The sequence below is a fragment of the Erithacus rubecula genome, assembly GCF_903797595.1.
Source record: "Erithacus rubecula genome assembly, chromosome: 3".
Classification (NCBI taxonomy): domain Eukaryota; kingdom Metazoa; phylum Chordata; class Aves; order Passeriformes; family Muscicapidae; genus Erithacus; species Erithacus rubecula.
The window spans coordinates 53,005,956-53,029,747 of NC_136689.1; the positions used below are offsets into that span (position 1 = coordinate 53,005,956).

General features: G+C 38.2%; 1 protein-coding gene across 4 annotated transcripts in view; it reads right to left on the minus strand.

The window, feature by feature from the left end:
* Nucleotides 1–23,792, minus strand: part of POU6F2 (POU class 6 homeobox 2) — a 306,702-nt gene that overhangs the window by 6,304 nt on the left and 276,606 nt on the right. For all 4 annotated transcript variants that reach the window (XM_079301926.1, XM_079301927.1, XM_079301928.1 and 1 more), the window contains 2 exons: nucleotides 18,193–18,399; nucleotides 6,524–6,692 (listed from right to left, as the gene is read on the minus strand). In XM_079301926.1, coding sequence (XP_079158052.1) covers nucleotides 6,524–6,692; nucleotides 18,193–18,399 — 376 coding nt within the window. The remainder of the gene's footprint in view (nucleotides 1–6,523; nucleotides 6,693–18,192; nucleotides 18,400–23,792) is intronic.

Consider the following 23,792-nt stretch of genomic DNA (forward strand, 5'->3'; position numbering starts at 1 on the left):
TAGAATCATGACATTTTCCTGCTTACACATACAGTCTATCTAGCATGCCAGTTCTGAATTTCAGAGACACAGAATGGAGCTGCATACTTATCACCATTTTAGTCTCTGTAGTAAATATCATAAATGATACTGGCTCAAAAACTCCCCTGAGTAAAGTACACCAAAATGGTGACTTTCCTCACCTCCTTCCTTCTCTTAAGACCTCTAGCTAAGGCTTTTAGGAATGTAACAAAGGACAATTCAGGTGTTCCCAGAGAACAAACTGTGGCACTGGCACCTGTAATCCTCCCCAACTCCTGTTAGGAATAAAAAGGGAGGTGAGAAAATTATTTGTAAAGAAATTATTGTGGCATTCTGCCAAGTTCTGCTGGATCTAGAATGATCTGGCACTGGTGAAAAAGCGAGCACTATGGAAAAACCATTCCTGCCTGCTGCACTTGGATGAGGGAAATATTTGGCTGAGCTCTCCTTGAGATGAGAAAACACCTATGATGCCCCTCAGTAATATGGGAGTAGAATGTAGTATACAGTGGAATATCTGTTGAGAAAAAAGCTTTATTCTTTCATAGCATCTTTGGCAACAGGGGAGTACTAACAGATGGACTGAAACACTGATAAGTTTTACCTTGAATTCTAGGGGAAATAGCATTTGTGTGAAATTGGAACAACTACTTTGGGTGGGGTTCAAAGCCCTTTGAAATCCACAGATCTTTTCTGTCACCAGTCTAAAACACAAATGGTGCTATGAAGACCACTCTGTTGACATCATCATTGGTCTGTTTTACTCATGTTTTACTTATGTTGCATCATAAAGCCATCAGTACAATCTTAGACTGTATGGTCTAAATATGCACATACATAAACATATTCAGAGAGATTATGGACTTTATATTAACAAGTTCTGAGCTTTCAGAACAGTTGAACATATAGTGTAATTAATATTTTAGGAAGAGTAGCTTATTGAAGACAGTAAACAAGCTGGTTCTTTTTCAATTAAGTGGATATCCCAGGAAAGGCCACCCAGTGCCAACAGGAAAATAAAGAACGCCAAACCCATTAAGTGTTTGGGATCTACAGCAATGGCTTTCAAGACTCCAGGTTTACATTATTGCATGAGAAAACAGTGGCTGCCTATGAAACTACTGAGTGTTGGAGAAAGATCAGAGGGTTGTCTGGGACCATTTCAGAGGATATGGGAAGAAACAAAACAGACAAACCCTTCTTTTCAACAAAAAGTAAGACAGCTAAAATTCTACCAGCTGTCCTGGTGGATGGTGAAGATAGATAAGCGATGTGGAATAAATTAAATCCACAGACTCTCCTGCACTGAAATCTGTTCTTTTTTTTTTTTTCTGACTGAAGGGAATACTTCTCCCACTTTTGAATTCTTCTGAAAATCCTGTGTGAATTTGTTGTTGAGTGAAAATATGCTGTGATTTTAATAGTTAGGGGAAAGAGCTGCTACAGAGAAATCAGTGCACCCTGAAGGAGGAACCAAATTTCTGTTGCACAGAGTTCTGCCATGGGAGGGATTACAGGCTGATGATTTCCCCAGTCAGACAGGAGGAGAAATAGCTGGCTGAGGAGGTCCAATGGAAAGTAAATTGGATAAGAAAGACAGGACAAAACATTGATAATGGAAAATGGAGTGGAGCTCAGGGGAAAAAAAAGAATAATAATTTGTTTATGGGAGGCATTTTAATTTCATAGTAACAGATGACAGTAAAATGAATTTGGGAGGAAGAAAGGAACTTCATGCAGACACAAGTCTCAGAGCATGAGGGGAAAACAGTGATTTCCACAAAGAGAACATATGGTGGAAAAGTTAAAGAAATGAGCAGAGGGATGCATTTCAGAAGAGGAAAATGAAATGGAAAAAAGGGAGGAATAAAGATGTAGAATTGAATGAAGAGAAAACAAAGAAGACAAAAGAGAATACAAATAGGATTAGACAATACAAAGAAATCATACAGAAGGGACAGGAAGAGTAGAGATGAATCTTGCAATCCTTGCTTAGACAAAACTTACTTTAAAATATTTTTTATTTGGAAATAAATGTTATGTTTTGTCTGCAAAATAATTAGTACTTGTTGCTGGTCAGGGATGAAAGGGTGATGATGAGAGAAAAGGGAAGAGCTACAAAGAAGACAACAACATAAATGAAAAAAGTACAGGAAATAAAAATAGAAAGAAAAATTAAAAACAAAAAGTAAGGATTTTTTTTTTTTTAATTAAGAAACATGTTAAAGAAAAAAAGGAAAATCATACAAAAAATATTACTAGAAGGAAAAGTAAAAATCATAGAGTTATTATGACTTTCTCATTGTACTTTAATAATTTCTCTGATGTGAAGCAACATCTTGTAAAGGAGTTACTCTCTTTGCAGTCAGGTGCAGAAGCTTGCTCCAAATAATTATATGCTGAACTTAAGATGCTTTCTGCAATTTGATTAACTGAACAAGTGGCTAAATGTGACCAGTTTCACATGAAATTTGCCATATTCAGTGTCTGGAATATAGCAAGTCTCTGTCAAGGTACTCAGCTCTAGGACCTCTACCAGAGGTCTGGACTATAGTTTTGTAAGGAATTAGGAAAAGGAAACAATATTCCTACCTCAGGAGGAATAAAGAAATCAAAGGTAGGTTCAGGAGGCCACAAGTTGTTTCTTGCTGCCCTCATGCCCAAGATCTTCTCCCAGAAACACTGACCCATTGCCTGTCTCATCCCACTAAAAGACTTTAAATGGACTTTTAGACACTGGCTTTCAATTTTAGGCCTTTCATATTAAGCTCAGATTTTGTAAAGAAGGGAAACAAGGATGACTTTCCTCATCTGACATGACATCCTCATCTGCAGCCACAGTTTTGTGCAAATGGCTTTTCAGTCACATGCAAAAATTTCCAACTCATGAAGGTCCTTTAATGCTGTTTGTCCAAACAGTATCACTGGTTTATCACTGTGAAGGAAAAGCTATAAAAAATCTCATCTGATTTTTCATGTTTCATTACACAGCTGGTTTGATCTTTCCTTATTGAACTGACCATATTTTCCTCTTTCTTGTGGACTCTTTCACATTACTAGCAGACAGTAAGTAACTCTCTTGTGCCCTGAACACTGTCCCTGATGTGGCAGCTGAAGCAGGCTTAGGCATGCAGTTTGTGACGGCTACATGCTCTCAGTAGTACACTGGACAGCCTTTATGGACAATTGAGATGACTGGTTTGCTTCTATCTGTGTAAGGTTACCATGTAAATGGCAGAAGTGAGTTGATCTCCCCCTCATTCTGTTAGTCTTGAATAGCAGAGATTGGGTGAAACTGGAATCATAAACTCAAAATGGCTCCACAAGTTTTTTGTTTATGTTTAACATGGATAACATTTTCTTTTGGAATGTTCTTAAGATCTGAATTCCAGTGAGGTAACTTTCAAGTGCAACTGCTTCATCAGTTTGATTGTATGAAAATTTCCTATGCCTGTAGCTCTTTTTGATAGGACTGCAGTAAAGATAGGGAGACTAGCTTGGTGTTCTTCCTTGTTGGCTGCTGGGGAGCATGGGAGTGGCATCAGCAGAATTTGGATGCAGAGAGGGGCAAAATTTACCTTGAGTCTAGAAAAAGGTATGATAGAAGAAAAAAAAGAAAACAAACTTGAAGATTATTAAAGAGTGGGGCTTAGAGTTTGGAGTAGAGGGAGAGAGGGCCTGGCTGTGCAGACTACTAGTATTCACTGTGATAGAGGAAACAAAAAACAGGGGAAAAGAGGTAGCACTAGTGCTAAAACAATATAAAGGAGGACAGAAACTACCTAATAAAAAGGCTGGTAAAAGGGTACAGATATGGTATGGGGACAGTGACCAAGTGGGAACTGAAATGAGAAGAGAAGTTGGGTAAGGACGGTCTGTGAGGAAGGGACTGCAGGGAGAAAACTAGAGGAACAAAAAGCATGGAGGCAAAGGGAGAGTGGATTATGTGAAGAATGGTGTGAAGAATTAATGGGACTAGAACAAGACAAGTAGTGGATGGAGTCAAGCCTGAGAGAATCAAGTAGAAGTCCTATGTTCATTAATGTATTTCCCACCTGTGCCCAAATTGATATTCCTGTACCTCATCCTCCTCCACTCTCAGCCAAATCCATAAGCACAGCATGCTTGTTTTAGAGTAGGACCAACAAGATTATAACAGAATTATCAGCTTTTCCATCCATTCAACACATCTCCTATTTCCAACTATGAACATAAAGATTATCTCACCATATGATTGATTCATGTTACTCTTCTGCTTTTGAAACAACCTTGAAATTTGTCCATGCAAAAAATGAAGCTAAAGGAACATCCTTAGAGCTGCACAAATTAACACTCAGAAGCTACAAAATGGTGGAGTTACAGCAGCCCACATAACAGTGTACCATAGTCTTTGAGCCCTGGATTATCAGTTCTTTTTCATGTGCCTCATTCAGTGCACAGGATGAGCTGTCCTTTATTACAGATGAACTGATTGATGCATTGCCTTTTTACTTGTTCAGTGCGTGGCCCCAGACCTCTATTAAAGCACTTCACTAAGGACATCTCTTGAGCTCTTCTGGTTTCTTTAAAATCTTAATTTATTTTCTTGTGTTTCTACAAGATGAGGGTCTTCCCCTTCTCATTCACAGAGAAGTGGACAGATATTAAGGGAAGAAGCATTTTTGGGTACCTAGTCTAGGTCAAGTAGGAAATGATTTTTTAGACTGTCTTTAAATGGTTCTTGATACAGTTCCACAATGAAAGTGCACTTAAAATTGCAACTGTAAGTACTGTGTTCTTCTGTAAATTAAAGCCCAGAGTCTCGAGCTGGATATTGAGGCAGCACTTGTGAAAAATCTCTTTAAAGTGATTTGCCTGCCTTGCACTGAAATTACATAGCAGACAGGAGACTTCAGCTCCTTAGTCCTCTATTGCCTCAGGCAAGACCATCCTTCACTCCTCTACAGCTTCCTACCTCAAATGTTATGCAAACTGGGGAGCACATTAGTGAATAAGGTAAACCCTGGGACAACAGCCCACCTGTTGTGTTAGTAATTCTGATACATCCCTAGGACAATTCCACTGGGAATGCACTGAAAGAAGGATGAGAAAAAAACAAACAAACAATATGATTGCATGATTTTAATTACAACAATATATTGTTATAATGTGTTCTAAGAGGAGTTGCATGCAGCTGAACAGCTATTTTTCAAGCATCTCCTAACTTTTGATAGATTTATCCTGTAAACTCAAAAGTGCTTCTTCCATATTGCATTTATTTTAAATAAGAATGTCCAAAAGAGGAGCTATTCTAGACTAGCTATTGAAAAATGACTTGCTCTGCACCAGCTATTTTACTCAATTTGCCCACATGGCCTAGAGGTAAATTTTATACATTTGCAATGGAAAACTTCTTCTTTGTCTTCCTCCTACAAGCATGTCTTCATGAGAAAATTTACTACTGACAGAGCAATAGCAGTATATTTATATTACTATAATTGTATCTGTATCTATATGCAGGTATTTTCAGTCCAGAACAAAAGTATTCCCACTGGGAGTTACATCAGCATAATTTTACCACTACAGCTCTGGTAGTAATTTCCCCATGTAAATGATCTCTGAAATAATCTAACCAAGATTTTTTCACATCTTTCTTTACATGACAATTTCTCCAAGCCCTTCGTAAGCTTGTGTCAGTCACGTATTTTACTTTACCAATATGACATAAGCTGGTGGCAAGTGTTTGTTTACTTAGAAAATGTACATGGAGTATCATAGAACAAGATCATCCAAACCACTTGGATTTTTGAGGATGTGCAAAAACTGTTAGCGTTTCTTAGGGATACTGTCAACCTTGGTTTTTGTTTTGTAAAGACCAAGTTAATGCTGATAAGGTAGTAGCAAAGACTGTCAACTGTGCAATCTGGAAGAAAGTGCTGTTCAGCTGAGCTGTTATAATCCTAACACTGGAACCCAGTTATTTCACTGCAGCGTGCTTCTCCCTTCTCCCCAGTGTGTTCCAGCTCATTCTTGTTTAAATGTTGCAAGCTTTTTCTTGCAAGAAAAGTCTCTCACTCTGGATTTGTGTAGTATTAGGGTTTGTAATGTGGTTTGCAATATCAACCAAGCAAGCAAACAAGCAGGTTAAAGAAAAGTAGGAACACGTTTGCCCATCGAATTCTGAGAAATGTAATTCATTATATCGAGTGATTCAAAAACTCCTAACTTCCAAAGAACATAAATTATATTTCAGTTATAACAATTTGCACCCATGAGTCAATTAATGGCTGCTACCATTTTTATGACCATTTTCAGCATTGATTAAATTTCTCAAGGCATGTTTACCTTAAGCCCCATCCATGATAGCACTTAGTAATTCTCACTGGTGAGAGTCAGCTATTTAGCAGTATACAATCTACTATATTTAAAAAAAAACAAAAGGACGAAAAGCAGATTGGAAAATTCAGCAGCAAGGAGAACAAACAGAAGGGAGAATTAAGGAGAGCCAGGGAGCAATACTTACTGCTGACTAACTGGCCAACACTCAAAGCTGAAGAGGAGGAGGATGAGGAGGAAGAAGAGGAAGCCTGACGCACTGGGCTTTGAGACATAGATGCTTGACTGTGAGCCAAATGCAGGAGATTGGATTGTGAGGCTGCTTGTCCCACTTGCGTCTGGGAGGGCTGATGGAGCTATATGTCAAAATGTAAAAATATGTATTTAGAAAACGAAGCAGTAACAGGAAACTTGCAATGCACCATCTCACCCATCTACTTCTGGGGAACAAATTACAGCAGCATTAAACACTATGGGCTTTGTTCAGATGACAGTGTTAGAGCAGGAGCAATCTGAGCTGTTTTACATATTGTCTTCCAAGTTTTACTCAGTTTAACTGGATATTTAATCTAACTAGAAGGTAAATACTTTTTTTTTTTTTTTTTAATGGGTGATATGAGACCTATGACATTTACAGCAGGATTTTGATTTAATAACTACATATCCTTATCTGTTTTCTGACTCATGAAACCAGGTTTTTATTCCCTACATGGATTCTCCTAGAAATCAGGATTGTTTCAAAGAGGTCCTTTCATACTGCAGGACCAAGAAGAGTGGGAACGGGGAAGAGTACATAAATTGAGCCCAAATCCCTTTCCTACAGGAATCAGTGGTTTGTTTTAGGACACCAGACTGGCAAGCAAACCAAAATTATGAAAATGGATAAGTTGCCTTTGACTAAAACACACACCAAAACTTCTGAGCCTCATTCACATCAAGACTGTATCCAGTAAGACACACCTAAAAAATCTAGTGAGTATGGTAGATGCAAATCACACATGAATTGACTTAATAATTTTTTTTTCAACAAATATTACAAGAGTGTAGTCTTTGTTTGTTTACTAGAAGAATGGAAAGAACCATCAATCCATTCTCCTAAAAATATGCTTTCATGTGGGGTTGAATTCTAGGAACATTCTCTGGTACTGATTTTCACATACAATTCTCAGAAAATCTGAAGGGCAGTCTGTCTACAGAACGAAGGCACACAATGGACTTTACAGTTTTGAATTGGGTTCTAGTAGTCCAGTACAGTCTTTTCAGAGCATGAGAATATAGGAATAGAGGTCTGACACACTCTGGTGACTGCTGCTTATTATACCTTTATTTTATGTTGATTCTTGATATTGATCAAAAAAGATCGAAAAAATATTCTAAAAAGGCTTCACTTCACTGCAGCTGTTATCTGCATTTTCTACAAGGGAAAAGATAAAGGCCTGTTGGCCTTGCTTGAAGTCAGTAATTAAAATCTATTTCTTGAATGCTAAGGAGTATGAGGTTTTCTCTTTTGATATCTGAAAAAATGACTTAAGAAAAGGAGCTACATTCATTAGTAACACTCAAATTATATGTATTATCTTTCCAGCACACATAGAAATGTCTGATGTTAAGTAGACAACAAATTGTATAAAACTCTAGATAAAGGTATCTGTTCACATTCAAGGTGACACTTTCTGTGGAATGTATATGAATTATTTTAATAACAATATTCCTGTTAAAGTCTGTTGAGAATTGAAAAAAATCCCACTTCTTTTTCTACCTTCTAGATGGAATAATATAACAGAAAATTAAAAAAGAAACTTTGATTTAACCTTTAATGATAATGATAATTATTTATCTGTCCAGTTTTAGTGTATTCTGACTTCCTTGTGGATTAATTAAAAACCACATGTTTTTATATCTAGGATTTTTTTTTTTATCAAATACATTTACAAAATATAACTGGCATTTTATCAAGGGGATAACAGTTGAGAAGATGATTAAAAGGCTTCCAGTGTTTAGACGCATGCAAGGAGAGACCATCTTAAAAAAATTCTCTAACAGCTGGATTTTATCTACAGACAATTCCCAACCCAGAATGCCTACTTTTAGAATATCTTCTCTTAGGGAAACATCCCACTATAAGGGCTGGCCTCTTCTGAACACTGCAGAAGTGGACTGCCTGCCCATGCATTATATCCACATCACATCCAGACTACAGCTTTCAGAAACAGGCAGGTGTTTGGGGTCTGGGTCTGTTGTCTGAGGGAATTTCTGTCAAAACTAAAGATTTCAGCCCAGGCAAGGGAAGATAAATACTGTATTTAGATGAGTTAGATGCTTTTACACTATGTGGAACAGTCTAAGCAACGTTAGTGCTCATCTGTGAGGAATGAGGAACAAATGCAGCAGCTATCTTTAAAGAGAAAGATCTGCAAAATTATAGTCCAGTCAACTGAACTTCAACCGTGGAAAAGTACTGAAGAAAATAATCAAACAATTTGTAAGCACCTGCAAGAAAACAAGGCAGCAGCAGACAACATGGATTGTTAGAAACAAACTGTGTCAAACCAATCTGATCTCCCTCTAAGACAGGGTAATTGGCCTTGTGGACAGGGAAAAAGCAGTGGGTGGTTTGACTTTACAAGTGTCTCGACACTCCCTCATGTGACATTCTTTATAACCTAAGGAAGCATAGTTTAGGTGAAATTGCTGCAGAGGGAATGCCAAAGTATTTGGAAAGCAAAACTGAGGATGAGGCATCTGTGAAAAGAGAAGTGTGCATGCATGGTGCTTCACAGAATCAGTCCTCACTCTGCACTACTCAATATTTTCTTAATGACCTGGATGACAGAGCAGAGAATATCTTACTAAATTTACATGCTGATGACATGCTGGGAGAAAATTTTGACAGGCTGGATTACAGGAATCAAAATGTTTCTGTGCTTTCAATGTGTTGACTGCAAACCTGTGGTGTTGCAAAACTGAAGTGAAGGAAGTTCCCATATCAAGCCCTGTGAGTGGGAGTGATGTCTGCAGTGCATGTGAAGTGCATCCTCTTTTCTACTGAGCCCTAGGAAGACCTCTGCAGAGGGGGATGCAATGTCCACAGCTAGACTGCATTAAAACCTGGACCAACTAGAGTTAAATAATTAGAATGGCTGAAGGCCTGGGGGTTAACTGAGGTTTATGAAGACACCTGCAATGAGCTGGTCATGTTTAATATAAAGGAGGGAAGACCAAGTGGGATGAATACACTGGCTTTGAATACAGGGGTGGCTAATGGAAAGAGAAGATAACTATTCTGTCTTACATTTTATAATGGAGAGAATGAGGCCTAGTTATCTGGAAGGTTCAAATCAGATGCTGGGAAAAGCTAAGGTGGCAGTCGAACTCTGGCATTGATTACTGGAGGAATCTGTGGGTTTCTATGATGGTGGTTAGGGCCAAATTAGCTGAAAACTGGACTAGCTACTCCACCTGAGAATAACAGGTTGGACTGGCTAATCTCCTGAACCTTAACTTTTACCCATAATTTTTGTTCATGATTCTACACCATGTCCCATCAGCATTAGTCAGGGAGATAGCAAATCCAACATTTTCCAGCTATGTTACAACATACAGGCACTGAAGAGTTCAGCACATGCATGATAAAACTGAAGCCTCCAGGAAGCCCTAGAATGAGAGGGCACTCTGCATTTTCCAGCTCTGCATGCAAGGCATGCACACAGTCAGAGTCACTCTGTAGCACATGCACAATATGATGGTTGAGTCCGGAAAGTGTTTGAATCTCTGCACATGCATGTATTTTTAAAGCAATTGGAATACAGAGAAGCTTGGAAATTTTCTTGTTGTAGGTCAAGAAATAGTTAAACAAATATAAGAAATTCTCAAAATTTAGGTGGGCATAAAGAAATATGGCTAGGGAAGTTTGAATTCACAGTAACTTTAGGTGTAAGAGCAATATATAAGGGATATTTACAGACTGGTTTCCAACTCAATGATTGTGAGGGAGAAGGGAGCAAGGAGTTGAAGAGGCTGAAGAGTCACCTTAAGACCTGACCAAAGACTGAGGGAGGATTTCATCTTTAACTCCCTACATAATTTCCAGCACAGCCTCTGCTTTACAGACATGATGGTTAAGCTGTAAATGTCCTGCTTAAAAAACAATGATAGTTATCTGTGGCATGAAATTGCATTAAAATACTCTCTCTTTTCATCCACTATAATTTCCACTCCAGAAATAGCCTTAAGGAGAGGCAACGATTAGATTATGAATTAGATTCTAGATGACAGAATCAATTTGAACTTGCAATAGCTGACTTTTCCCAATTTTGGACACGTATATATGATATGAATTATATTTATGACTGTTGTGCATTTTCCATCCAAAGACACAAGGAGGCACAGAAATTACAGAAACAGTTGCAGTAAGTGCCATTCTGTGTAGGTGGATATAGTAGACATGCCAGAATGATGACTGTATGCAACAGTGATCAGTATCTGGCAGGAATATGTGTATGCCCACTACAGCTAGAGGGATGAAGTGAATACGAGAAGTGAATAGTGCATCCTAATACTTTATAAGAATAAACTGAAAACTTCAAAGGGCCTTATTTGTATTTCTTTTACGTGAGCTTTACATGTTGCTGTCAACAGTGACTGACAATTTGCAGAGGCGAAGAATTAATTGACTGACAAATGCAGAGGTAAAGAATTAATTAAGTCTGCCAGATTGAATTTTGTTCTTAAATTATGTATGTAGGGTATTCCTATGCCTGGGATGGTTGACTGGAGTTCTGTATTAAAGGCCTTATGAGATCAGGGATGTTGCTCTCTGCATCCAGAAGCATAAAACAAGAAAAGAGAAAGAAACCAAGTGGAAATCTAGAAAACTTTTGACAGAATATTGCCCTGTATTGTCACAGAGCTGCTACTTGGTTTTACAGAGAGTCTGGATGAACAGCAAGGGCAAAATATGGACTTAGTGGAAAGGAGAAGAAAATAATAAGCTTAAATTGCAGTAAGGGAAGCTAGGGTCAGGCATCAGGAAGAGCTTTGAATGCTAAGGAGAGGGGCCTAGGTTTCCTAGGGATGTCAGGGAACCTGCATCACTGAAAATTTTTAAGAACAAGCTAGACAAGCATCTGTCAAGAATGATATAGGGACAGCTGATCCTGCCTAGGGCGAGGAGATGGACTACATGACCTCTTCAGGTCCTTTCCAGTCCTATTTTTCTATGATTCAATGAAAAGGAAATCCTAGAGATGAGGAAACACAACAAATTAGAGAAGACAGAGGTATAAGAGACAAGTATAACAAAAAGGGCAGAAGAGATGAAACTAAGAGGAGTGGTACAAAGAGCAAGAAATACTTCTTAAGCAATCCCCTTTATGTTATAAATAAAATTTTCCTTTTTTTCTGATGTCAGCTAGCTCATTTTGGAAAATATGGACATTAGCTCTTGTAAAGACTAAAGTCCATGGAAGGTTTGAGAAATAAATATCTTGATATAAAAAGACATTCCAAACACTTAGAAAATCCATGATAATGCCTTACAGTAGTAGTAGCAGCTTAGGTGTTTCATGCTTCTATTTTTCTGGCAATTGGAGTCCTCTGCTCTGTATACATTTCCTAAAATACTTCCTAAATACATTTGATTTTGAGAAAGAGTAATGGCATGCTGAGGACATTGCATGATTCAAGAGCACCATGGCAGATGAATTCTGTTTTCAAACCTGCAATACTGCATGAGCAGGCATGGGCTTCAAAGATGTTTCCTTAAATCTTCTAGCAAATGGAAAGAGCAAGTCAGTATGCTCATCCTTCACGACAAATCCCTTTGTGCTAAAGTATTTCACAAATACTGTACCCCATCACACTAATTTAGGCTATTCAAATAAATTCAAGTTACTGCAGATATGAATCTGAATATGAAAGGCATTTGATACTTAATAAGCATCCTTTCTCCCAGCATAGTACAATATAGTACAGTACATACAGTATAAAAGGTGTCTGTACACATTGCTTAGATTGACAGAATAGCTGCATTTGGGAACTAATATATAAAAGTCCTTAGGTTCATACTGGCTGTGCACATACTCCACACAAAATGAAGACTGTGCTGTGGACATTACTGGGGGCAGGACTTTGACATCTTCTACTGAAGTTCTTCCGAAGCTCCTCTATTGAATCACAACTACTTTCAAAGCACACTGCAACTGAAGGTCTTTCAACTTGCTAAATGAGGTTGAGAATAAAGCTGGACTTCTGTAGAAGATTTAATTTTATATGCAAATCAGGTGCATAAGTAATTTTTTTACTCCTATCAGAAAGGATATAATGAAAATATAGCAACAGTATTATTGACAATACATTAATCACTAATTTTAAATCATTTATCACTTAATAATGTTAATTAATAATGTAAATATTACAATAGTATTATAGTAACAGTTTTGAATGTGTAAGTGCATACTTCAAAGGTAACACTCATATTCCTAGAGTGAACATTTTTTACTTTCTGTGCCTCAGTTGCTTAGAATGACAGATAATGTCATTCTAGTGGCATTAAAATGGCAGGTAATGAGGCTCATCTTCCTATACCAAATGGTTTGGTGAAGTTATATCAACTGTTTCTGAGATATCCTTCCTCTGCAAGTGATGTTGCCACAAAGAAAACTGGTCAGGAAAAGATGGAAACTACAAGTCAAGTCTCATGCTGTGGCATGGAAAGTCTGTTGTAGTCTCTTGTAGTAGTAAATAGTTTAGTAATCTTGACTTTCAAAATTCTAGTAATTTATTCATAGATGAAATAGAATTATGCAATGATGATGGTAAAGAAGCAGAGAAAGAAGCAAGAAAAATTGTCACCCTCATCACTGAAAGTGATATAAAAAGCAAAAGAAAAACAAAGTCAGGTTGAGACAACACAGTTTAGTGACTATATTGAAACAGAGTAAGAAGAGTGCATTTCTCATAAAACAAGACAGCATCAAAGCTATAGGAGCATTGCAGAGAGGAAATGATTGAGAGCTAGTTAGATTTTAATAGGAGAGAGTAACAAGGGATTGCATGGAGTTGTGATAACAAGATGGTAGGGTGCTTGTGGCAGGTTGGGACTGCAGAAAGAGAACATCTAATGTGAAGTTTGGCAAGCAGATGTAAAAGAATCACCACAGACCCATCTGAGAGGCATCTATATATTTTCAATGCATGATAGCCAACAACAACAAAGATGGGGAACTGAAAATGTAGGAGAATGCTGCCTAGTATCTCATTTTATTGTGTTAGAATTGGCAGAAGCCCAAAGCTGGTCATGCTCTAGGACATGATGAAGTATGAAAAGTTCTGTCAGGCATTGTAGATAAAACAAGACTGGGGACAACTGGAACTACAGTCCTGATTTAATGAATCTAGTATGTGGAGAGAGAGAGCCAGGCAAAAGGGAGATGGGAATCTGCCTTATGTGGTGCACCAGAGAACAACAGAATGTCCAGAAGTTGCTTCTGTATGGGCAAGAAAATAGTTATGAAAACACCAATTATTAGGAAAGCTGTTTAGGAAATTCCTAAAGAAGAATGTCTTTGAACCCCAGTGATCATTGGCAGCTGGATTCTTCTCAGTCAATCTTGCTCACGTAAGAATTAATTGAAAATCCTAAAACAGCTGCCCTAGTGCTCTCTCATGTCAGTGGAAACAATGGGTATGTTAAGAGATACCTATTAGAGCTGCAACCTATCCAAAAGTTTTTCTATTTTGACAACTTGAGCTTTCCACTGGACATGCTTGTCTGTGTCTATAGAGGAAATCCAGTTAACTAGCTTACACTGGATACCTAACTCCTCTATGACTAAGTTTAGCAAGGTGAATACTTTCCTAAATTTTGTAAGACTGCACTTCATGGCTCAAGTACAGCTGTGCTGGTGCTAAGACTATGTTGTTAGTGATATGAAAGAACACCTTGAAACAAATTTTTCAAATCCGATAATAAATGACAACGCAACCTAGTTTTTACAACAAATTCATCTGTTCTCAAAAACAAGGTGTCTTTAGCCATGCAACCTATGTTTTGACAAAATTCTCTCGAGAGGCATGGAGAAAGTGCAGAAGTTAAAGTTACAAGGTTGTCTTCTATTATGGGACACAAAGAGCTTATAAAGCAAGAAATATAAAATTAGAGAATAATTTTATTATTTCTTTTTCAAGAAAGGAGACTACAAATAGAAAACAAAGGATTTATATCAAATTTTTGAATGATTTTAGCAACCAGCAAGTAAATATGGTGAATAATGGTAAAGTGGAATCTGGAAGAAGAACACATCAATTTCTTCAGGGAGCACAGAATACCATGAAAAACTTGCAAATCCTGTTTAGAGCATGCCAGGGGAGAATTCTGACAGGTAGTGGATCAGTGCAAAGTGATTCACATGAAAAGGAACCATTTTAGTTACATACATGATAATAATCAGGAAAGCAAAGATATATTATGGTGGATACATCTGCTTATTAAGTAAAACTGTTCCATGAACAGAGATAGAATAAAGCAGGATGTTAGGCAGTATTGAGATAACGAAAGGAAATAATGCTGAAAATAATATCATGCTATGTAAAACAGGGATGCATCCTCTCTGTGACCATGGCATTCAGTTCTGATCAAAAAATCTTGAAGAGATTAGTGTGGAAATGGCTGGGAGATGAACAGCAAAAATTATTAAAGGCAAAGAAAAACTTGTTTATGAACAGAGATAAAAAGGATACAGAATAAAACAGGAGTGCAAACAGCTGCCTGCTTTAGAAAGCCACTGCAATTTCTAGGAGAATTCTTTGTGTGTGCACAGATGCTCCTTAGATTAGCAAAATGTTGAAAAATAGTAAAATACCTGAAGTTTTACCTACTTGGTATAATTTGAAGAGGAACAATCCCTACTGTGGGTAGTTTAAAGAACATAAATCAAAGCAGTCTATTTATATTAAACACAGGAAGGACAGGACTGCATCAGACCTGCTTGTGTACATTTACAGTGCAGAAAAAGAAATACTGCTTTACACTGCACGCAGCTGTTCTATGAACTCATTTCCATTAGGAGACATTGAGGTTTTAGTCTGTCAAGTCTGGAAAAGTTGTATGAATAAATTAGACATTTAGTCCACCTAAGTAAAACTGACTAACAACAATATCTGAGGCATTTAAGTCTTCAGTCATCAGGGAAAAAGTAAGCACCAGCATGCATTACTTAGCAACTGGAACAGTTTACAGAAGTTCAATTATTGTGACTCAGCTAACAAGCAGCAGCTCACTATCACTGTTCTTTCTCTCCTGCAGTTCTTAGTTTCCAAGGAAGTGACAAGTTGAAAGTTAAACTAGGATTATCTGTAACTGAAACATTTTTACTACATTATTTATTTACTGCATTTATTTCTTCAAGACATGCTAAAAACTTTCCCCAAACTTGTGCTGTAATCTTTCCCCCTACTGAAGCTTCTTTCATCAAGTTAGAAGACACAAAATGCTGTGTGACACCATTTTCAAAAACATTTTGAATTCTTGCGAGCCCTCTGATTTGAAGCGCTCACTCAGTTCTTTAGAAAATTATATTTTAAACCTTATGACTTAATATATTATTGTTAGCCAAATGCTAGAGCTAGTCTAACTCTCTACCTAGGAAATAAAATAAATCCAGGATCTCCTTAAATTTTGAGCAAATCTATTCACTTTCCAAATGATACAACAGTTTGTATAGTACTAGCCCAATTTTTTTCACTGTCCCTCGGCATAATTCCTACAAGGAATCTAGCTCTCACACATTTTTTGTGCTCCCACTGAAATTCATAGCAAAATTTTCTCTGATCTCATTCAGTAATACCAGAGGAGCCAGTAGAGGGAGCACAAATACATAGAAATAATTTTCTGTGGTTTCTATAAACATGATAACCTGTACTATTTTTTATGTAGTATTTGCACTACATTTTTTTCACTCCCTGATCAAAAATACTGTCTTGATTAAACTTCAAGCTGATTCAAGGTAAGGAGACTGTTGTTTGGTGGCGCTTCTTGCAATCCCTGGGACCTCAGGACTCCATGTAAGAAAGAGGCAGAGGCTGAACCCTGTGAAAATAGTATTGGCAAAATAATATTTTCTACCTCCATAGCACTGCTGGGCAGACCAGCTTACTGGGGAACATCTTTGGCTCTTGGACACAACCAGTTCTCTGCACATTGATATTTCTGCCAGATGATCCCTGCACATGAGCACACAGGGTGGGTGAACAAGTGCAGTACAGCATGATGTGGCTACACAGTGCTTTCCACCTTGCACCCCTGCTCATTCAGCAAGCTGCAGCTTTCAGAGTTTGTGCCTTTATGTGGGCTCAATGCCACGAGCTGTGCAGAAAATATGACACCCCTGTGCCCTCTCTGCCCACTGACACAACTGGCAGACAATGCCTGCAAGACGTTGCTTTGATGCAGGACTCAGAAGGTGAGTTGCTTTCCATGTGAGAATGTCTCAGGCAATAATACAGGTCCTTTATCCTCCTATTTATGTCTAAATTTCATGAGTTTCAAACGGGATCTCAGGGCTGCTATGATTTTTGAGCTCATCCACCATAATGGAGGAAAAGATCTAATCCCTTCAGGGGACTGGCTCAAAGCAACCCCCCCATCCCACACACGCCCTGGAAACCAAATGTGAACTGCTGAGTTTCATGTTTCATTGTCAGGCTTTCCTGTGGTGGAGAACAGGGAGCCTGCCCTCTGATTCATTCAGCTTTGTTTGAAACCATGTATAAGCAACCACTGCAAAAGCATTTGGCAGTAGTGTGAATACACTCCCATCAAAGAAAATAGAGTCAGATAAATGACTTTGTGCTTTGGAAAATGCCATGCTAGATACTACAGAGGATGGGATGGGAAAAAAAGCAGGCAACCAATGGGATGTGAAAAGTTTTCAGATCAAACAAAAAAAGTGATTTTAGAGAACAATTGGTTCTCTACTTCTAAATTAAAAAAAAAAAAAATTATAAAATCATCAGTTTGGAGTTCAGGTGGCCTGGGATATACAGCAGCATACAAGAATATGCTCCCTGTGCCTGGAAGTGCCAGCAGGAATGGCAAACAAGCACTACCAGCAGTAGGAATGCTAAGTGGAATATTTAAGTGAGGGACATTCTTGTAAGTAGCTCTTTGGTAACACATTTGATATATTTTGTCTCCTCAATTTCCCCTCTTTCAGAGAAAAAAGGTGGGACTACAATTCCTTGCTCTACAGATGTAGGCAAAACTGATGGTTTTGACTGTAGAGTGCTATAAGAAGAGCTACAGAAGTGTTTTTGGATCTCATTGTGGCCACTGAATCCATCCTTAAGTCTGTCAACTACCTGCAACCTTACACTGAGTAATAATTTCCACAGAACACTTTCTGTCTGTGCAATTATACATAATCATATAGGATTTTCCAGTGAGGAAATCTAGTAAGATTTTATATTTTTCCTTGTTTTCCCTGCACGTTCCAAATAATTTCAAGCCCCAGTCCACTTGGTGACCACTAAGGAACTGAACTTTATAGGCCAGATGGGTCTCCTCTGGCTCATATTCCTATTGCATTTTCACTGCAGAACACATCTCAGTTGGTCCTACACTGACCTTGAAAAAAAAAAAAAGGATAATCCTTGAATGTATAAATAAATTATTTAATGCGACATTATTAATTACTACATAGTATGCAGCAATACCCTATGCAGGACAGAATTAATTTTTTCAATTAAAAAAGGTGTAGAAGTGAGGGTTTTTAGAGAGGCTGTGAGAGTGCCGGGGGGAACAGAAGGTTTCTTCCAGCGTGTGTGTTCTGACAGTCATGCAGGCTACAGACAAGTTACCTGCTGGCCTGGCTTGAGCGGCGACAGTGTTATTCCCTGGGTATTGATCACTGGCAGTATCTGGTTGCCGATGACAGTGGCGATGATCTGACCCTGGGCATTGGTCAGTAACTGTGGAGTTATCGGCTGCACCTGAAGTCCCTGAGCTCCACCTGCCGCCTGGCTGGACGGGACTGGGTTAGGCATCAGTGGGATTGTTCCAATGATCTGGAAGAAACAACACAGGGAGAATGCGTGCGTGCCACACATACTTGCCACACGTAACTGCTTATACTCTGCATGTTGAATAAATAGGTGATAAAAGCACAGAGAGACTGGAAAAGCAGGCTGAGGGTGGGAAACATCCATTCCTTTACTGGGGGGATGGGGGCTTTCCAATTAATTTGTCATGTCACGTATCACCTGTACATTTTACCACTGTCCACTGTCATCTGCAGCAAATCTGCCGTGGCTTAAGAGTGCATGAAACAAATGCTGGGCCACACTCTGGCCCTGGATCAGTTTGCTTCCACTATTCATTTTAACAGAGAGTGAAATAGATAAAAGCATCAGTCTTTTTGCCTTGCTTTCTACATCATCCATATAATGTTACTAAAGGGCCTTATCAATTTTACTTGATTTTCTGATGCCTGATACTCTAGATGACCACCTCTTACTCCCATGTGATCTCAGGATCAAAGGGATACTGGTACCTTTTAGGGCATGCCTTATTAAGATATGTTCATAAAAATGCAGCTGGTTTGGATGACAGCTATGAAGTACAACACAACAGGAGGGCTGATGTTAGATAAAATATATTAGCTAACATTTCTGGGGCAAGTAGTTTCAGAAAGAGACACTTGTGACATCTCAGACTTGAGAATACAGTGATTTCCTAAAATGCGAATGTGCCAGTAAAACTAATATTAGGATGAGATGTCAAACAGATGTCGTAAGAAAGCTTGTCAGTCAATAAGCTGCTAGGCTGGAAAAAGTTATGCTGTTGAAAAATTCTTTTTACAAGTATTAGAGAATCTGAAATAAACTTCTGATGAAACTTGGGCCTAAACCCAAACTTTTTTTTTGTTTTCAAACAGCAACATACTAAGCTGGAGTCATAGGATTGCTGCAGTAGGAAAAATAAAAATAAAATAGGCATGGCACATCTCTATTTCCTTCACCTTCTCCTCCCTCTTTATCATTGCCTCTCTGAAAACATCTACCCCATGATAAGACTTCCAGTCTGCCCTTTCCAGAAATCTCGCTTCTTTCTCTTTATCCTCAGCATTCACTGTACTGTGAGGTCCATTTTGACTCCCACTACTATGATCCCAATTGTCCTGTGTACCTGACCACATATTGACCTACTGGGCTGCTGAGAAAGAGGATGGATTATAACTGAGTTTTCTTTCTTTTTGCTTTGTGGAGATAGAAACAGGGTAGTTTTCCACAGTCTGTCTACTGGTTCTTATTCCATTTGGGAGGTTAGTCATCTGTTTAGACATCTTTCTTTTTTTTCTGACAAATTTTATAGAAATTAATCAGCTGATACAAAGCCATTAAGTAGGTATGGAGAGCTGAATGGATGGAAAGAGAAAGGGAAGTATACATAGCACTAGACACTGAGTAGCTTCCCCATTAAAATAGGCTGAAGTGGTCCTAATGAAACTCAAAGCAAGGTTGTTTTTTTTTTTCCAAACAAATATATAAACCAAACCATATTACATTCCTATTTATTTCAACAATTAATTTATATTATATCAATGAAATCCATCAACTACAGTGTAAAATTAGCTCTAAAATAGCTGTTCAGTGAAAACATCAGTTAGCTATTCGGGCAGACCACTAAATTGCTTTGTGTGAGTGCAAAAGCAGAACAACACTGAATCTTTTGCTATGGATATTAAATGAATACAGGTGTGAAAAGTATGGTGAAGAGTAACAGAGATATGTGAAGACCTCTGCCTGCTGAAATCACCAGAGGGGACATAAAACAACCCCCCAAAAAATCCATTCTTAAAAAGGATCATGCAAAGATATCCAAGTAGTTCAGGCACAGCTGGAGGCGCAGGTGGTTCTTATCACCCTCTCCCATTGTTAGGCTAAGATATGACTCCATGGAGTGACAGGGTCCTAATGAGTGTCTGCTCCTCCAGCAGCCACACCCAGTGATGTGCCTCTAGGTGGGCTCAACCCTGCAGTGCTGGTGACACCCTAAACTGACTCCTGGAGCAAGAAGAATGCACCCTGTTGGCTGTGGCAGCTCAGGTAACAAGTGGTAGGTGCTGAAGTCATGATTGATTTACCAAACCTGCCCAGTTAGAAGGGCTTAGCATGGGAACACCAGAGAACCAGCTGTCCTGTGAGAGAACCTGATAAAATGGCAAGTCCAGCTACTAAGCTGTTTTGTAAGAGCTGCATATATCAAGACTGTTCAAAAGACTGTAAAATTACAATTTAAGTTCTTAATGCATTGCTAAAAGGTAGACAGATCTATAAAGATTATTACCCCCATTTTACAGAGCATGAAAGTGAAGCATGGTGAAACATATTCAGAGTTAGCCTTCTAAGCTGAAATTTCCTGAGAGTTTATCTTTGCAGATCACAATGATTTTATTTTATTTTATTTTACTTTATTTTATTTTATTTTATTTTATTTTATTTTATTTTATTTTATTTTATTTTATTTTATTTTAATTTTAGGTGTCCCTAGCTGAATGGCAACTGCTTTCTTGTTCATGTGAGAAGATGTTCACTGAGGAGAGAGGCATTTATTTACATAATTATCAGATTTCAAATTGTTTTCTAAACTCAGGCTTTCAACAAGAATGAAATACAACTGCAATGCAGTGCCAACACGTAAATATCTCCCAGTTTCTGTGACCTAACATATTTATGGGTAACAAATATATTCTTTCACTTTTAATATAATCTCACCAAACATAAGAAATAATCCTTCTTAATTTTATCAGCAGAGACATATCAAAGGCCTCCCCTTCCTTTGCCATGTCTGCAAAGGACACAACCTTGGACTGTCATTACTCCAATGTAACTTTAACTATCAAGGTCCTAATCCCAGCAAAGAAAAAATGCTGTGTTGGTCTTATCAGTAATAGAAATGTTTGCATTCACATTTAAAATGCATTTCTTGGACTACAGTTGGACATTTCACAGAATGACAATGCTGAAGTGGACAGTTTGTAAGGTCAGAAGCAGAAGGCTATCTATATGTATTAATGTGTGTCACACGCCATACTGTACATGGCGTGCTGTACATGCACACAGACAGAAATGGAGCAGGAAAAACACAGATGGGAGAAGTGTTCCAGAAGGGCAAATGAGCCATTGCCCTCAGGGGTGTTACTGCAGGACCCAAGGGTAAATCTTAATGGGAAACAGGAACTTACTGAGGTTTCAGAAGATTTTATTTCCTTTTTTACCAAAGTAAATTCTTGTCTGGTTAGGAAAAAGATATCCACTTGTCTCTACTTAAACAACAGGACTACTCATTATTGCATGCAGCTTTGAGATGGCTAAAATCAGATTCAGGTTTCCCCTTTCAAGTTCCCCCTTGTCCAAGTACCCTCTCCTAAATATCCTAATTGCTCACTGATTCACACATAAGAACTGGATCCCTTCCTTAAACCTTGTGTGACTGACATGATGCTGAGCCAGATCCCCCTTCCTTCTAATTTTGGTATGAAATTTCACCCTGGGCCTTGCTAATCTGCCCTCTTAAATTATAGTAAAAGTTGAAGACAATTTATGGTTTTGATACATTTGGATTTTGTCAAGAAATAAAACAAGGCCATACCACAGGCTCGAGGCACTGGCGTGCCACAGTACACACTATTTAATTGCCAGTGATTTCCCTAGTCGGGAGGCATTGCTCCTTTCTAGGAAATGCTGCTACTTCAGATTATATTCAAAGACGGTTCAGGAATAACATGTGACAGGGACTCATCCCACAAGATACTTACAGAGTCACACAGAATGGTTTGAGTTGGAAAGGGCCTCTTAAAGGCCATCTAGTTCAATTCCCCAGCCATGGGCACTGTTGCATTTTACTTTGTTCCTTAAAGCCCCATCCAACCTGGCCTTGAACATTTCCACAGTGTTGAACACATCCACAACGCTGTGTCTTCTCTGAGACAAAGCAGAACAGCCTTCTAGCTCGGTAAGAATGCTTGGACTCAAACCCTGCTTGTCAAAGATGTTCTTGAAGAAAATAAAACCCCACATCCCTAAAAGTTCCCATGGTACAAAAATAGAATTTTAGAAGTTTGGAGAGCTTTTTATGTGTATTTTACAATTCCTTTTATACACCTGAAAGCAAGCACTCTTCACAAAGGAGCTGTAAAGCAGGTGCCATATGCAAGACAGCAACCAGACAGTTTTGAAAGCACAAGGGTTAATTCAAGAGATCCCCTTGTCAAGGCTTCTCTGAGGGAGTTGGGCACAGCAACCTGCACAGCCCTGTTGATTGAAATAAATTACACCAGGTTGTATCTTTCTGAGGTACAGGTTCCTCATCTAGGTACAAAATGTAGTGCAGGTAGAATCTGTACTGAGATATTTAATGTAAACTCAGAGTTCAACATTTTTAATAGAGACAGGGTTTTCATCCTCCTCTGATAATCACAAAGACTGCAATTCTGGCCCTGTGCAAGTGACAGAGTGTTGCCAGAATCCTTGGTGGAATCAGATTGTCACTTCAAATATTCAGTATGTCCCTTTCCTTTTTTCTCACGGATTTATAGATACATCAATTGTATCAAGATGCTCAGGGAGCAGTTGTTACAGAAATTAATATTTTTGTCCTCCCCAATATTAATTAAATTTAGAAAGTCAGTTGTTTGTTTCTAACTTCAAAAGAAATCTGGGGTGATTTTTAACAGCATCTGAACATTTTCTACTGATTAATCTATTAGTGTGATCTTAGCACCCTAGGATATCAAGATATCTGATATCAGATCTCTCAGACCTTCCAACTTGAACTTGTCATTGCCAAGATGACTGCTGCAATAAAATTGTACAGCTTTGCTTGCACATGAAATTAATTTGTCAACCTACACCTTCATACCAGGTGTGGGACCAGTGATCTTTGCCTACACAGTTCCTGCAAACTGCAAATTTATCTGCAATGAAAGAATAGCACACAATTAAAGTGAAGGCAAAATCCCAAGTAATGGAGCTGACCACAGATGGGAAAAATCCCAAATCCTCAGTATATCAATAATTTCTGTGAATATTACCCCCAAAGGCAAGGTAACACTGGTTAACTGAAGTTTAGTCAGTATTGTACCTTTAAACAGATTTCTGACTTGCTCAGTAAAGGTTTCTTCTTAGAAATGAAATAGAAACATATGATCTTTTAAAAATCCAATTCTTTGAAAAAGGATTCTTAAGAAAGAAAAACATTTAAAAAATCCATTCTTATCCTTCCTTCATATTTAATTGCCTTTGTGGTTTACTTTGTTGTAACACAGACTGAAACTGTGGACAGAAGCTGAGTGATTGCTTATAACTTCTAGGGATAAATGTCCAATTGCAGAACTGCAGATACAAAATCAGATTTTGCATAACTCTGTGACAGACTAATAGATGATTTCCCAGTAGTG